Source organism: Mus musculus, chromosome 10 (assembly GCF_000001635.26).
Source record: "Mus musculus strain C57BL/6J chromosome 10, GRCm38.p6 C57BL/6J".
Classification (NCBI taxonomy): Eukaryota; Metazoa; Chordata; class Mammalia; order Rodentia; family Muridae; genus Mus; species Mus musculus.
In genome coordinates, this window is record NC_000076.6 from 27,312,622 (window position 1) to 27,326,747 (window position 14,126).

The 14,126-nt window shown below is 36.1% G+C and overlaps 1 protein-coding gene across 5 annotated transcripts in view; it reads right to left on the reverse strand.

Moving 5' to 3' along the window:
- The window catches only part of Lama2 (laminin, alpha 2), a 635,907-nt gene that overhangs the window by 331,337 nt on the left and 290,444 nt on the right, over positions 1 to 14,126 (reverse strand). For all 5 annotated transcript variants that reach the window (XM_017313815.1, XM_011243134.1, XM_011243135.1 and 2 more), the window contains exon 12: positions 11,960 to 12,133. In XM_017313815.1, coding sequence (XP_017169304.1) covers positions 11,960 to 12,133 — 174 coding nt within the window. The remainder of the gene's footprint in view (positions 1 to 11,959; positions 12,134 to 14,126) is intronic.

A 14,126-nucleotide genomic window follows, 5' to 3' on the forward strand; every position in this document is an offset into this window, starting at 1 on the left:
GTCATGGTTATCCCAAGTTTGAAGCATCCATCATCAGGAATCAAAGAGAGATGGATGTTGTTGCTTGGTTCTCTTTCTGCATCAATGAAACTGGGATCCTAGCTAGATAATAGTGCTGCTCAGAAAGTGGGAAGATCTCTTCACTTCTATAATTAACACAAACAAGCTAATCCCCAGAGTCATTGCCAGATGGGCACCTCCCAGATGATTCTTTATTCTATCAACTTGGCAAATGACCAGCCCAGATATGAATCTGTGCTGTCTCTTGTCTTTTTTCTTTTCTGCATGTTTTGTTACTCCTTACATGCCAGCTTCTGCTTCTTATCTGATCTCCTCCTGTGGTGCTTTGAATAGTTTGTCCCCCATAGATTCATATATTTCAATGTCTAGGAGGTGTGGCCTTATTGGAGTACATGTGGCTTAGTTGGAGAAAGTGCTTCACTTTATAGGTTGGAATTGAGGTCTCCTATGCTCCAGCTCTACCCAGTATAGAATAAAAGCTTCGTCCAGGCTGCCTGTGGAAGACAGTCCCATTCTGCTGCCTGTCAATTAAGATGTAGACTCTAGTACCATGTCTGTCTACACACCACCATGCTGTCCACCATGATGATAATGGACTAAAACTCTGAACCTGTAAGCCAGCCCAAATTAAGTGTTATCTTTGTAAAAGTTGCCTTGGGTATGGTGTCTCTTCACAATAATAAAACCCTAACACACTTAAAAAATTAATCTGATTCTATCACTTATTATGGTCTTCCTGTTATTTAAGGATCTCTTTCCCTGACCTGATTTTGCTCCTGGGGTTGATTCACCTGGTCCATTTCTTCAGATTCTTCATAATATCTCATGTGATACCAGATATTGTAAATTTTAGACTCCCTAGTTTTCAACTTTATTGTATTTTAATAGAATTGGACTTGGTTTTGGTATGCAGTTCATTTTTTTTTTTTTTTTTTTTGGAAAAATGATAACACTTTTCAGGTGATACTCTCTAGACTTGCCTTTTGGGAATTGTTAGCATAAGTGAAGATTAACTGTGGTCTGAAGTTAATTTCGTTCCTCTACTAAGAAAACATTCTTTGACTCTTTACCTGGTGTCCTTGACACTTTGTAGGCATTCTAGGTTAGATCAACAAGTAAACTCTAGGGAATAAGCTTTGTTCCTTGCATTTTTTCCCCAACCACTATCTGTTGGTGACTCTTGCAGCAGGTTTAGCTAGTTTTCCTCATGCATTTGCCACTTAGCGGTCGGGGCCCTCCTTTGACATGCAGATCTCAAGCTCAACTCTACCTTCAGCAGCTTGCTCTTCCTTTGATTCTGCTAAGCAGACTCTTACTAAGTTGGCCTCCAGCCTTTCTGCTTGCCATGTTCATGCTCTAGTGAGATTTTGCGTTGATCACTAGAAACTATAGCCCAGACACTAATCTGGGGAAACCCTGAATTCTTTGACCTGCCTATCTCAATTACCTTAGCAACCAATGCTCAGTACTATGAAGTGTTCATGCTCAATTTTGGTCAAGTTACTTAATCCAAGGAAGTAAATCTAGATTCTGTTAGTCAATCATGGTCAAAAGCAGAAATCCCAATGCATTAGCTTCCTAGAGCATATGTAATAATATGATTATGAAATTTTAATCTTTGTTTCTGACTGGAGTTCATTTTAATGAATGATGAAAGTTAAGACTTTCATTTTCCTCTGTAGATAAATCTTGGCTCCAGAGCCACAGTCTATCCTACTGTCATTCATTTGAAATCTGGCTAAAAATGAAGTACTTTTGTGTGTGTGTGTGGGGGGGGGCATTTATGGACTAGTCTTTTAGTTATATTATCTTTTAAAACTTTTACATCAATGACTGCTAAAGGGCACTTGCCTGTTTCCACGTATGACTTTAGATGATGGGTTTCATGTTCTTATATTCTTGGTCAAGCTTTTATTTAGGTCAAAGATATCAAACCACAAAAAATTGCATGACTTTCATTAGACTGAAAGTACTGAAGGGCTTTTATACCTAAGTCACTTCATAGTATTGCATTTAGTTATTTTTCAAGGTATTCAAACTTAGTATGTAAATTTCGATGTTTCGACTTTATTTAATTCTAATATTTTCTCTTTGATTTTGAAGTCATTTTAATTATTATTTCTTGTGTGTGTGTGTGTGTGTGTGTGTGTGTGTGTGTGAGCGTGTGTGTGCTCATGCAAGCATTTGCATGTACACATTTGTGTTTGTGCATGTTGAGGCCTGAGTTCATGTCAGATGTATTCTTCAGTTGGCTTCCACCTTTATATATTTGAGACTAGGTCCCTTATTGAACTTAGAATATGCCAATTTAGATTGATGAACTGTTGAGTGAGGTGCAAAGACCTATCTATTTTTGCCTCCTACTTACTGGGTTTAGTGTCAAGAACTGCTACACATGGCCTTTATTTGGAGGCTGGAGATTTGAACCCTGTGCAGCACACACTTTACTGATTGTACAATCACCATAAACTTCCTTCTTTAGATTTCTAGCATTGTCATGTCCCTCTTTTGCTTAATCTTTTTCATTCTATTCCCTTTTTAAAAAAATATTTTATTGGATATTTTCTGTGTTTGCATTTTAAATGTTATTACCTTTCTGGACTCCCCTTCCAAAAGCTCCTATCCCATCCACCATCACCTAGCTTCTATGAGGGTACCCTACCCACTCACTCACTTACTTCTGCCTCCCTGCTCTGGCATTCTCCTGCATTGGGGCATGAAGCCTTAATAGGACAAACTCCTCCCATTGATGCCCAACAAGGCCATCCCCTGCTATTTTTGCAGCTGGAGCCATGGGACAGTCTATGTGTACTTTTTTGTTGGTGGTTTAGTCACTCAGAGCTCTGGGGGATCTGGTTGACTGATATGGTTGTTATTCAGATGAGGTTGCAAAACCCTTTAGTTCCTTCAGTATTCCCTCCAGCTCCTCCATTGCAGACAACATGCTCAGTCTAATGGTTGACTGTTAGCATCCACTTCTGTATATGTAGGCTCTGGCAGAGCCTCTCAGAAGACAGGTATATCAGACTCCTGTCAGCAAGCATGTTTTGGCATGCACAAAATGTGTCTGGGTTTGGTGACTGTATATGGGATTGATCCCCAGGTGGGGTAGTCTGTGGATAGCTTTCCCTTCAGTCTCTACTCTACACTTTCTTTCCTTATTTGCTGCTGTGAGTATTTTTCCCCTTTCCAAGAAGGACTGACGCATCCACACTTTGGTTTTCCTTCTTCTTCACTTCATGTGGTCTGAATTGTATCTTGCATATTCCGAGCTTTTTGCTAACATCCACTTATCAGTGAGTACATACTGTGTGTGTTCTTTTGTGATTGGGTTACCTCACTCAGGAGAGCAAAGGGAAATTTTCATGAACAGGACACCAGTGCCTTATGTTCTGAGATCAACAATCTATAAATGGGACCTCATAAAATTGCAAAGCTTCTGTAAGTCAAAGGACATTACCAATAGGACAAAATGGCAATCTATTGCCCTTTGCTTATGTGTTCGAGGATCTTACTTTCTCTTCTATTACTTTCAGTGTATCTGGTTTTCAGTAGAGGTCATTGATGACTTAGACTTAAACTTTGTACAATGGATTTAGCTCCTTTGTCAAAGATCAATTGACCATAGGTGTGTGGGTCCATGTCTGGGATTTCAATTCTAGTCCATTGATCTACTTGCTTGTCTCTGTATCAACATCATGCAGTTTTTTTTTTTTTAATCACTATTGCTGTGAAATAAAACTTGAGGTCATGGGTGCTGATTCAACAAGAAGTTCCTTTATTGTTCAGAATATTTTTCACTATCCTGGGTTTTTTATTATTTCAAGTGAATTTGACAATTGTTTTTTCTAACTCTATAAAGAATTGAGTTGGAATTTTGATGGGGATTGCATTGAATCTGTAGACTGTTTTTGGCAAGATAGTCATTTGTACTATATTAATCCTGCCAATCCATGAGCATGTGTGAACTTTCCATCTTCTGAGATCTTCAATGTCTTTCTTCAGAATTTTGAGGTTCTTGTCTTCTGATCTTTCACTTGTTTGCTTGGAGTCACACCAAGGTAGTGTATATTGTTTGTGACTATTGTGAAGGGTGTTGTTTTCCTAATTTCTTTCTCAGCCTGTCCTTTGAGTAGAGGAAAGCTACTGATTTGTTTGAGTTAATATTATAGCCAGTCACTTTGCTGAAGATGTTTATCAGCTTTAGGAGTTCTCTAAACTGGAATTTTTTGGGATCACTTAAATATACTATCATGTCATGTGTAAACAGTGATATCTTGACTTCCTTTCTGATTTATATCCCTTTGACCTCCTTTTGTTGTCTAGTTGCTGTGGCAAGGAGTTCGAGTACTATATTGAATAGGTAGGGAGAGAGTAGGCAGCCTTGTCTAGTTCCTGATTTTAGTAGGATTTCTTCAAAATTTTCTCCATTTAGTTTGATGTTGGCTACTGGTTTGCTGTATATTACTTTTACTATATTTAGGTATGAGCTTTGAATTCCTGACCTTTCCAAGACATTTACCATGAAGGGGTGTTGAATTTTCTCAACTGCTTTTTCAGGATCTAATTAAATGATCATTTTGATGTATTCTTGGATTTGGTGTGTGAGTTTTTAGTGAGTATTTTTGCATCAATATTCAAAAGAAAAATTGGTCTGAAGTTCTCTTTGTTGGTTCTGTGAAGTTTCGATATGAACATAATTGCAACAACATAGAACAAGTTGGGTAGGGTTTCTTCAGTTTCTATTTTGTGGAATAGTTTGAAAAGTATTGGTAGTAGGTTGTCTTTGAAGGTCTGATAGAATTCTGCCCTAAACTCATCTGATCCTGGACAGTTTTGGGTTATGAGAATTTTAATGACTGCTTCTATATCTTAGGTGTTATGGGAATGTTTAGATGGTTTATAAGATCCTGATTTAACCTTGGTACCTAGTATCTGTCTACAAATTTGTCGATTTCATCAAGATTTTCCAATTTGGTTGAGTATAGACTTTTGCAGTAGGATCTGGTGATTTTTTGAAATTCCTTGGTTTCTGTTGTTATGTTTCCCTTTTCATTTCTGATTTTGTTAATTTGGATTCTGCCTTTGTGCCCTTGGGTTAGTCTGGCTAAGTGTTTATTTGTCTTGTTGATTTTCTCAAAGAACCAGTTCCTGGTTTGGTTGATTCTTTGTATAGTTCTTTTTGTTTCTACTTGGTTGATTTCAGCACTGAGGTTGATTATTTCCTGCCATTTACTCCTCTTGGCTGTATTTGCTTCCTTTTGTTCTAGAGCTTTTATGTGTGCTGTTGAGCTGCTAGTGTACACTCTCTCCAGTTTCTTTTTGGAGGCACCCAGAGCTATGAGTTTTCCTCTTAGCACTGCTTTCATTGTGTCCTATAAGTTTGCTTATGTTTTGTCTTAATTTTCATTAAATTCTAAAAAGTCTTTAAATTCTTTCTTTTTTCCTTCTTTGACCAAGTTTTTATTGAGTAGAATCTTGTTCAGCTTTCAGGTGTATGTGGGATTTCTGTTCTTTATGTTGTTTTTGAAGACAAGCCTTAGTCCTTGGTGATCTGATAAGATACATGGGATTATTTCAATCTTCTTGTATCTATTGAGCCATTCTTTGTGACCTATTATATGGTCAGTTTTGGAGAAGGTGCCATGAGGTGCTGAGAAGAAGGTATATTTTTTTGTTTTAGTATGAAATGTTCTATAGATATCGGTTAAATCCATTTGGTCCATAACTTCTGTTAGTTTCACTCTGTGTCTGTTTAATTTCTGTTTCCTTGATCTGTCCATTGATTAGAGTGGGGTGTTGAAGTCTCCAACTATTATTGTGTGCAGTACGATGTGTGTTTTGAGCTTTAGTAAATTTTCTTTTATGAATGTGGGTACCTTTGTTCTTTCAGCATAAAATTTCAGGACTGAGAATTCATCTTGGTAGTTTTTCCTTTGACGAGCATGAAGTATCCTTATCTTTTTTGATAACTTTTGGTTAAAAGTCAACTTTATTCGATATTAGAATGGCTACTCTAGCTTTTTTCTTGGGACCATTTTCTTGGAATTTTTTTCCCAACCTTTTATTCTGAGGTAACATCTGTCTTTTTCACTGAAGTGAATTTCCTGTATGTGACAAAATGATGGTTCCTGTTTAATGTATCTAGTCTGTGAGTCTATGTCTTTTTATTGGGGAATTGAGTTCATTGACATTAAGAGATATTAAGGAAAATGATTGTTGCTTCCTGTGTTATCTTTGTTTTAGTGATGGAATTATGTTTGTGTGGCCATCTTTTTTTTTTTTTTTTTTTTTGGCGTTGTTGAAAGAAGATCACTTTCTTGCTTTTTCTAGGATGTAGTTTCACTCCTTGAGTTTGAGTTTTCCATCTATTATCCTTTGTACAGCTAGATTGTGGAGAGAAATTGTGTAAATTTTGTTTTTCATGGAATATTTTGGTTTTTCCATCTATGGTAATTGAGAGTTTTGCTGGGTATAGTAGCCTAGGCAGGCATTTGTTTTCTCTTAGGTTCTGTATGACATCTGCTCAGGATCTTCTGGATTTTAGAGTCTCTGGTGAAAAATCTGGTGTAACTCTGATAGGTCTGTCTTTATATGTTACTTGACCTTTTTTCCTTACTGCTTTTAGTATTCTCTCTTTGTTTTCTGCATTTTGTGTTTTGACTCTTATGTAATGGAAGGAGTTTCTTTTCTTGTCCAGTCCATTTGGAGTTCTGTCGGCTTCTTGTATGTTTATGGGCATCTTTTTCTTTAGGTTAGGAAAGTTTTCTTCTATAATTTTGTTGAAGATATTTACTGGCTCTTTAAGTTGGGAATCTTTACTCTCTTCTATATCTATTATCCTTAGATTTGGTGTTCTCATTGTGTTCTGCATTTCCTGGATGTTTTGAGTTAGGATCTTTTTGCATTTTGAGTTTTTTTTGACTACTGTTTCAATGTTATCTATGGTATCTTCTGCCCCTGAGATTCTCTCTTTTATCTCTTCTATATATGCCTCTTGGTCTCTTTACTAGGTTTTCTATCTACAGGGTCATTTTACTTTGTGATTTCTTTATTTCTATTTCAATTTTTAGATCCTGGATGCTTTTGTTAAATTCATTCAGCTGTTTGCTTTACCTATGTTCTCCTGTGTTTCTTTAAGGAAGTTATTTATGTCCTTCTTAAAGTTTTCTTTTCATCATCATGGCATGTGATTTTTGACCAGAATCTTGCTTTTCTGGTATTTTGAGGTGTCATAGTAGTGGGAGAACTGGGTTCTGATGATGACAAGTAGCCTTGGTTTCTGTTGCTTATGTTCTTGCCCTTGCCTCTCTCCATCTGGTTATCTCTAGTGCTACCTGCCCTTGCTATCTCTGACTGAAGCCTGTCCTTCCTGTGATCCTGATTATGTGAGAACTCCTCAGAGTCCAGCTGTTTCTGTGATCCTGTGATTCTGGTTTCCTATGATCCTGAGATCCTGAGTGTGTCAGATTGTCTGGGATTTAAGATGCCTCTTGGATCCTGAAATCCTAATGTGACCAAGCTCCTGATAACCTGTTGTGTCAGAGCTCCTGGGAGTCAATCCTTCTTTGGGTTTTGCAGGGCTGCATGGGGTGCCAGAGTGCTGGGTTTGCTCATGGCACAGTTACAAGCCAGAAGGAACCCTTGCCTTGGCCTGAGTGGGGTTCCTATGTCCCTTGATCTATTCCTTCTAATATCAAGTTTTGGTCTGTATTTCATCTGTTGCCATTTGCATTCCACTGCTTTTCTTTATATTCAAATATGTTAATACCTTTGTTTTATCTTTGCTTGTGATAGAATCCTATAGCCCATACTGAATTAAACTCAAACCTCCTGCCTCAGTCTCCCAAGAACGTAGAGTACAGGTTTAAGGCTTCACAATCCCTTTATTATTTCTACTCATTTGCTTTCTGTTGGATAGGTTGCTTCGGTACTTTGATTGAAAGCCAATGACTCAAGGAAGTAAATAGTAAGTAAGTAAGTAAGTAAGTAAGTAAATGTCTAAACAATGCCTAACTGTGAAGGGTGGTAAATATGTAGGAAGATTCCCTTATCTAACTTAACTTACTCATTTAATTAAAAAAAAAAAAGATTTTTGTGCCCGTTTCAGTTTCACTTAATTATAAACTAAATAAAATAAAATGCACATAAACATTAATTATTAGTTATTATTAGCATAAAAATGTTCTTTTTATACTAATTTCCTAGGAGAATTAAGGTAAATATCAAAGTACTATTACAGGAATGACATATCTTTACTGTGAGACTATTCCTTGTGACATTGAACTGATCTTTGTGGTAGGTACTTTTGCATAGCAGATTACATAGTAAAAATAGTCAATGAATTTTTTTTTATTTTTTTTATGTTTGAACATTAATTCTCTCACTTATCCATAAGAGTTTCTAAATGTTCTTCCGGGCAGAAAACAGTTCCTGGGTCTCACTTTATTTCTAAATCATTGCTGATTGAGAAATGTAGAATTATGAATGTTGCCATTTTATCTTTTTTAAATATATAACCCTAAAAATGACTTTCAACTCCCTTATAAACTCTCACTTGGTGGTCAACAGCCTAATCAAAATAATGTTTCTCTACGCTAGCCACAGAAATAGATGGTATAGGAAAATAAGAATTATTTTTGTAAAAAAAAATCACATAAGTTTAATTCAATAATGTTCAGAGACATAACTTCAAACCTTAACAGCAGAGTACGAATAAAACTAGGAATGTTACTGAAGCCGGTTCTCAGAGAATTTCATGGACTAAGAGAACCACTTTTGGTAAAACTATTTCATTCTTCTAGGGGAAACCCTAAGCAAGTGATGTCATCAAAGGTCCAGCCATGTTGAGTTTACCAAAGCAGTAAATTAGGCTAACTTTGAAATTCCCAAACTGTTTCTGAACAGCAGCTGCTATAAGGGTTCTCTGATCTCTGACTCCTTCCTCCCCCACCTGTTTCCATCTACTCTTCCACAAATATCCTAAAACCAAGCAGGGATATTTGCCCAAGACATGAAAATAAAAACAGTATCCACTGCAATCCATGGGTAGATGACTTAACACTGGAGAAATAGATGGGGAAATTACACTAAAACAAAACAAAATAAAACAGACAAAACCCACAAGTAGTGCCTGCTATCTGCTCATCAAGGAGAAAAAAAATCATGTTATAATTACTATTGAGGAATTAATTCATAGTTGAGATGGTCACATTTTATTGGTGGACACATCAATGGGTTGTACTCTTCTGAGCTTCATCCACTATCCTTACATAGTCCTATAGCCCCTTATATATGGCTTACTTTCCACAGAGTAGTATTGTTTCACAGGATAAAATGTATTCTTCATTAAATTATCTTGTGCTCTGGAATTTAATGACAAGCAGGATGACCTGTGTCCTATCACAGTGTGTCCCAGGAAGGGGCTCTTGTATTATATGTTGTTACGATCCTAAGAGGTGAGGGAAGAGCTGCCATTATTATGGGAGCAGTTTCCCAGTGTCTCTCTTTTCTATTGCAAGCAGCTGTGTAACTACACAGATAAGAAAACATTCCTGAATCTGTTCCATCTACATTTAAGAAAAATGTGATTACATCTCATAAGTAAATTTTTACCTTATGAATTAACCCTAAAAACAGTAGAGGGGAGTATACTCAAAGCCTACAAACCATGCCTATCAATAAAACTCAGTGATTAAGCAGATGTAAAAGAAAATCATGATGCACTATTCTTATCAGATTCTGGCAGTGGCTCTTATTCAAATGGCAGTTACTGGAAGAAAAAAATTTAGCCTCAACTATTTAGAAAAGTGGCTTTATTGAATTTACAAACAAGGACCTACAATTTTCCATTTCCTTAGCAAGATATTAAATCAAGCAAGCTAAGTGTGTCATCATGACTATAATTTACATGATGTGACATGACAGTTAAGATGTACTGTGGTAATTTCTGAGAGCTGGCAGTATTATTGTAGTATCAAAAATTTATATGGTTCAGTTATTAAGGCAAATTGTTTCATTCATACTGAGGAAGCTGACAGCAATCCACTGAGGGCTTTCACGGTACACTAGAAAATGCCTTCCATAGTCAAACAATTTGCACACTCCGTTACCATCGTTTTGCTCACTGAATGGAAATTGGGACAGAAGTAGGCAGGGCTTTGTGGAGTAAGAAAGATCTGCTGTGGAATATGAAGAGTTTCATTGTGGGTGGTTAGAAAAAACAGGTCAGCCAGAGGAGCGAAGTTATCTTTGGGATCCAACCACTATGAACAGGATGTCCAAATCCTTTGCTCTGCTGTTATTTAATATCCCATTTGCTTGCTTTTCTTCTGTTGGTTTGATTTTCAGCCAACAGAAAGAAAAGGCATATGACCAAAAAAGAAATAATGGAAAATATGATAACGGTAATTTCTATTCATAGCTGCCTTTAATTAAATAAATTTTAATATAAAATGGGTGGGGGGAGGAAGAGAGGAAGGAAGGAAGGAAGGAAGGAAGGAAGGAAGGAAAGAAGGAAAGAAGGAAGGATAGATCTGAAACTCCTCAGATTTTGACCCAAATTTCTTCCTGAAGCTCCTTTTGGGAGTAAAAAGAAGTTTATTTTTATTTTTACTTTTTGGCAATGTTAAGCAGAAGAAATCCAAGCTGCATGCTGTTTTGTTCTTGTCAGGAATATAGGAGATTTCTAAATAGGATAAAATGACTTCAAGTCATAAAAGGCCTAGCAAATAAAAGTTTAATTATATTTTATCACAGCTATTGAATTTTATGCAACATATGCTGTCTTTTTTAAAATACATACTCATTGAAAACCTACTTTATTCATTTACACATTTTTCATAGTAGTATTTAGAAGCCTGTTAAAAATAAGAACCTGGCTATGAGTAGAAATGTTTCAATCAACTAAATTACCAATTCCCATTCACTGAGCAGTATATGAGTTACTATTATTTCTATTACTATTGCTCACATATTATGCAATACAGTCAATAATTGTAAATATACTTTTGTTTACTTAACCAATGAAGGGGTTTTTTTTTGGTATTGACAATATGTGATTAGAAATGACAGCTGATAATGTTACCCCATCACAATCTTCTGGTGTAATTAATGAGGTAACTTAATCCATGACAAGATATTAATTTTCATTACAAGAAAAATATTCACAAAATTCTTAAATTTAGTTTTTAACAAATGGTTTGGCAAAAGAAAACAGAATTCTAAACATCAAGAAATACATCTAGAGAGAATTAATGTACAATAGAAAAAGCTTTACACACACACACACACACACACACACACACACACTGTGAATTTTCAAGGCCAGTCTCCTTGTTTATCTCTGTGTGTATTTTATTTGTGTCTGCTTGAAGACAACGTGTGCTTTTAATATGGCAAGTTCTATCTTCTTATAGATAGATACTTCTATCTCCAACTTCTATAAGACACGTAGTTTTCATGTGCCTCATAGCAAGTATTAAAATAGATACATAATAAATCAGTTTTTCCAGTTAACATGAATATTAGATAGCAGGGTAAAGGCAACTACTTTGCCTATCAGTTTTAAGATAAAATTGAGACAGACAAAGAAAACTTTGTTAAAAAAAAAAAAAGAAAAAGAAAAAAAACACCCCAGACTACTGTAAAAAGTAGTTATACTTAAATAAACATATCATACCTTCCTCCAATATCTAAAATATGTTTTTCAAAATTTTACCTGGAACTTAAATGAAAATCTAAGGGTACCACAGGCCTTTGATATCTCCTATTACATCAGGCATGCCACATAGAGAATGCCCAACTTTATCTCATTTAGTTGCTCCTATAAATGTAATAGAGTGTGTGTATGATTTCATTTAAATTTATTAAATCAACTCACTTTCTAGATAGGTGGGTTAAAATACAGTTGCAAGAAGAATGTCAAAAATGGACTTACTCTGTTTCCCAGATATGGAGGCGGTGCACTCCAGTAGTAACCATCAAGCAGGGATTTCCGGGCCTCAGAGTTACTGATGCTGATCTGCTGAGGTGAGTCAGGGTTATCAAGCTGGGGAGCCATCCGAATGCGGCCAGAGAGGTCTGTGAGATACCAACCACGCATGTCTTGAATCTTAAAGAAAATATAAATTCATCAGTTAAAAAACACAAATAAACACACAAACAAGAAACAGCAGCAGCTTTTTGTCCCTCTGGCATATTGACTGGGGTTTTTGACTAAAAGTAGGGAAAAGCTACAGACACTGTAAACATAGGATATATATATATATATATATATATATATATATATATACACACACACACATGCATATACACGTACATATACATATATATTATGTATATATATATATACATATACATATATTATATATATACATATACATATATATTTTGCATATATACATATATATTATGCCTATATATACATATATATTATATATATCATCAATATTACCATATACACTCACATAGAATCCATTGTTTATTTTTGAATTGAAGTTTTTGAGAATCTGATAGAACTATATCATGATCAGTTTACTGTTTCCTTAAACTGTGATTCCAAGTACTATTTGTGTGTGCGTGAGTGCAAGTGTGAGTGTGTGTGTGCGTGAGTGCAAGTGTGAGTGTGTGTGTGTGTGTGTGTGTTCCTCATTGCGCTGTACCTTTTAGTGTTTGGACATGGTCTCTTGCTTACCCTGGTGCTGATGTAATGAGACTGCCTTCAAGTCCGGGGACCCTCCCCTCTCTGACTCCTGCCGCTGGGATTATTGATGTCCCATTGCACTAGCAATTTATGTGAGCATTAGCAGTTTAAACTCGAGCCCCTTTGCTAACTGAACCAAAAATAGAAATCCATTCTAATTTATATCAGGTGTTATAATGTTATATAATATATCAAATAATTTGACTTAGAATTTCACATTTTTCACTTCAGTAGTATTTCTTACTGTCTTACTAAACCTGATATTTCACAAGTGTTGTATATGCATTTATAAGGCAGAAGACAAAGGAAATCATACATGCAGGACCTAAAAGGTTCCTTTCATTCAATATTTCCTGTCTTCCTATTTTATGAATTTTCTGTTTTGAGGCTCCAGGTCATTTGAATCCACAGTGATGTTGCTATGACAACGTCTCCCCAAACTGCATATATTCTTAACCATAAGATCAGAAGGACTCTGGGGACTCATAGCTTGGCCCAGAAAGGAATCATTTTAAAGGAGGAATAAAAGATGAGTAATGATTTGCCTTACATTATTATAGCTCAGTCAAGGTCAAGTATACACTCCCACTTCCAACTGAAACCATCTTGTATAGACAAAACTGTTGGCTGAACTGGAAGGCTAGGAGATACCAGACTTGTATTAGTTTTATCATCTCTGTGATCAAATACCCAACATCAACAATTTCAGAGGGAAAGAATTTATTTTTTTCCCATCTTCCAGATTTGTCTACCACAGTGGGCAGATAGTAGTAGAGAAGAACCATTTAACTCACGGCAGCCAGTGGGCAGGGCATAAAGATGAAGAATCCATGGCATCATGTCTGCTCCCCAAACTTGCCCCACCATGCCTTACTCCCTCTGAGCAGGCCCAACATCCAGTATTCCTACCGTCTCCCAATAGTCTATGCAAAATTTTCTTCCATGAATAGAATAAACCATTGATTAAATGAGAGTCCTTCTGACCCAGATGTCTTTGCATAGATTGAGAGGAACACTCTCCTCAGACTACAAGCTGATAACCATGGTTATTCACCACAGAGGCAGCCATTTTCAGAATTTTACTGCCTAAGAGATAATTTATGTTACAAGCAATAGCAATCACTGTAATAAGACTAACAATGTATATAATAAATATAATTTTAATTTTCCTTTTATGTAGAGACTATTTAGTTTTTGATCATTTTAAAAGCTTTGGGATAGTGAAGACTGCCTTGGTCAAAAGAAAATGTCAAACCAGGTCAAAGGCCATTGGCTTGGTAGCCAATAGTAAATTCTGACCTTTGGTTCCCTTTTAGACTTTAGCTGTCTTTAGGTGTTCTGAGACATCTGGGTAGGAGTGTATATGTAGGTTCTGAAGATCAAGACTTTCTACCTAATCCCT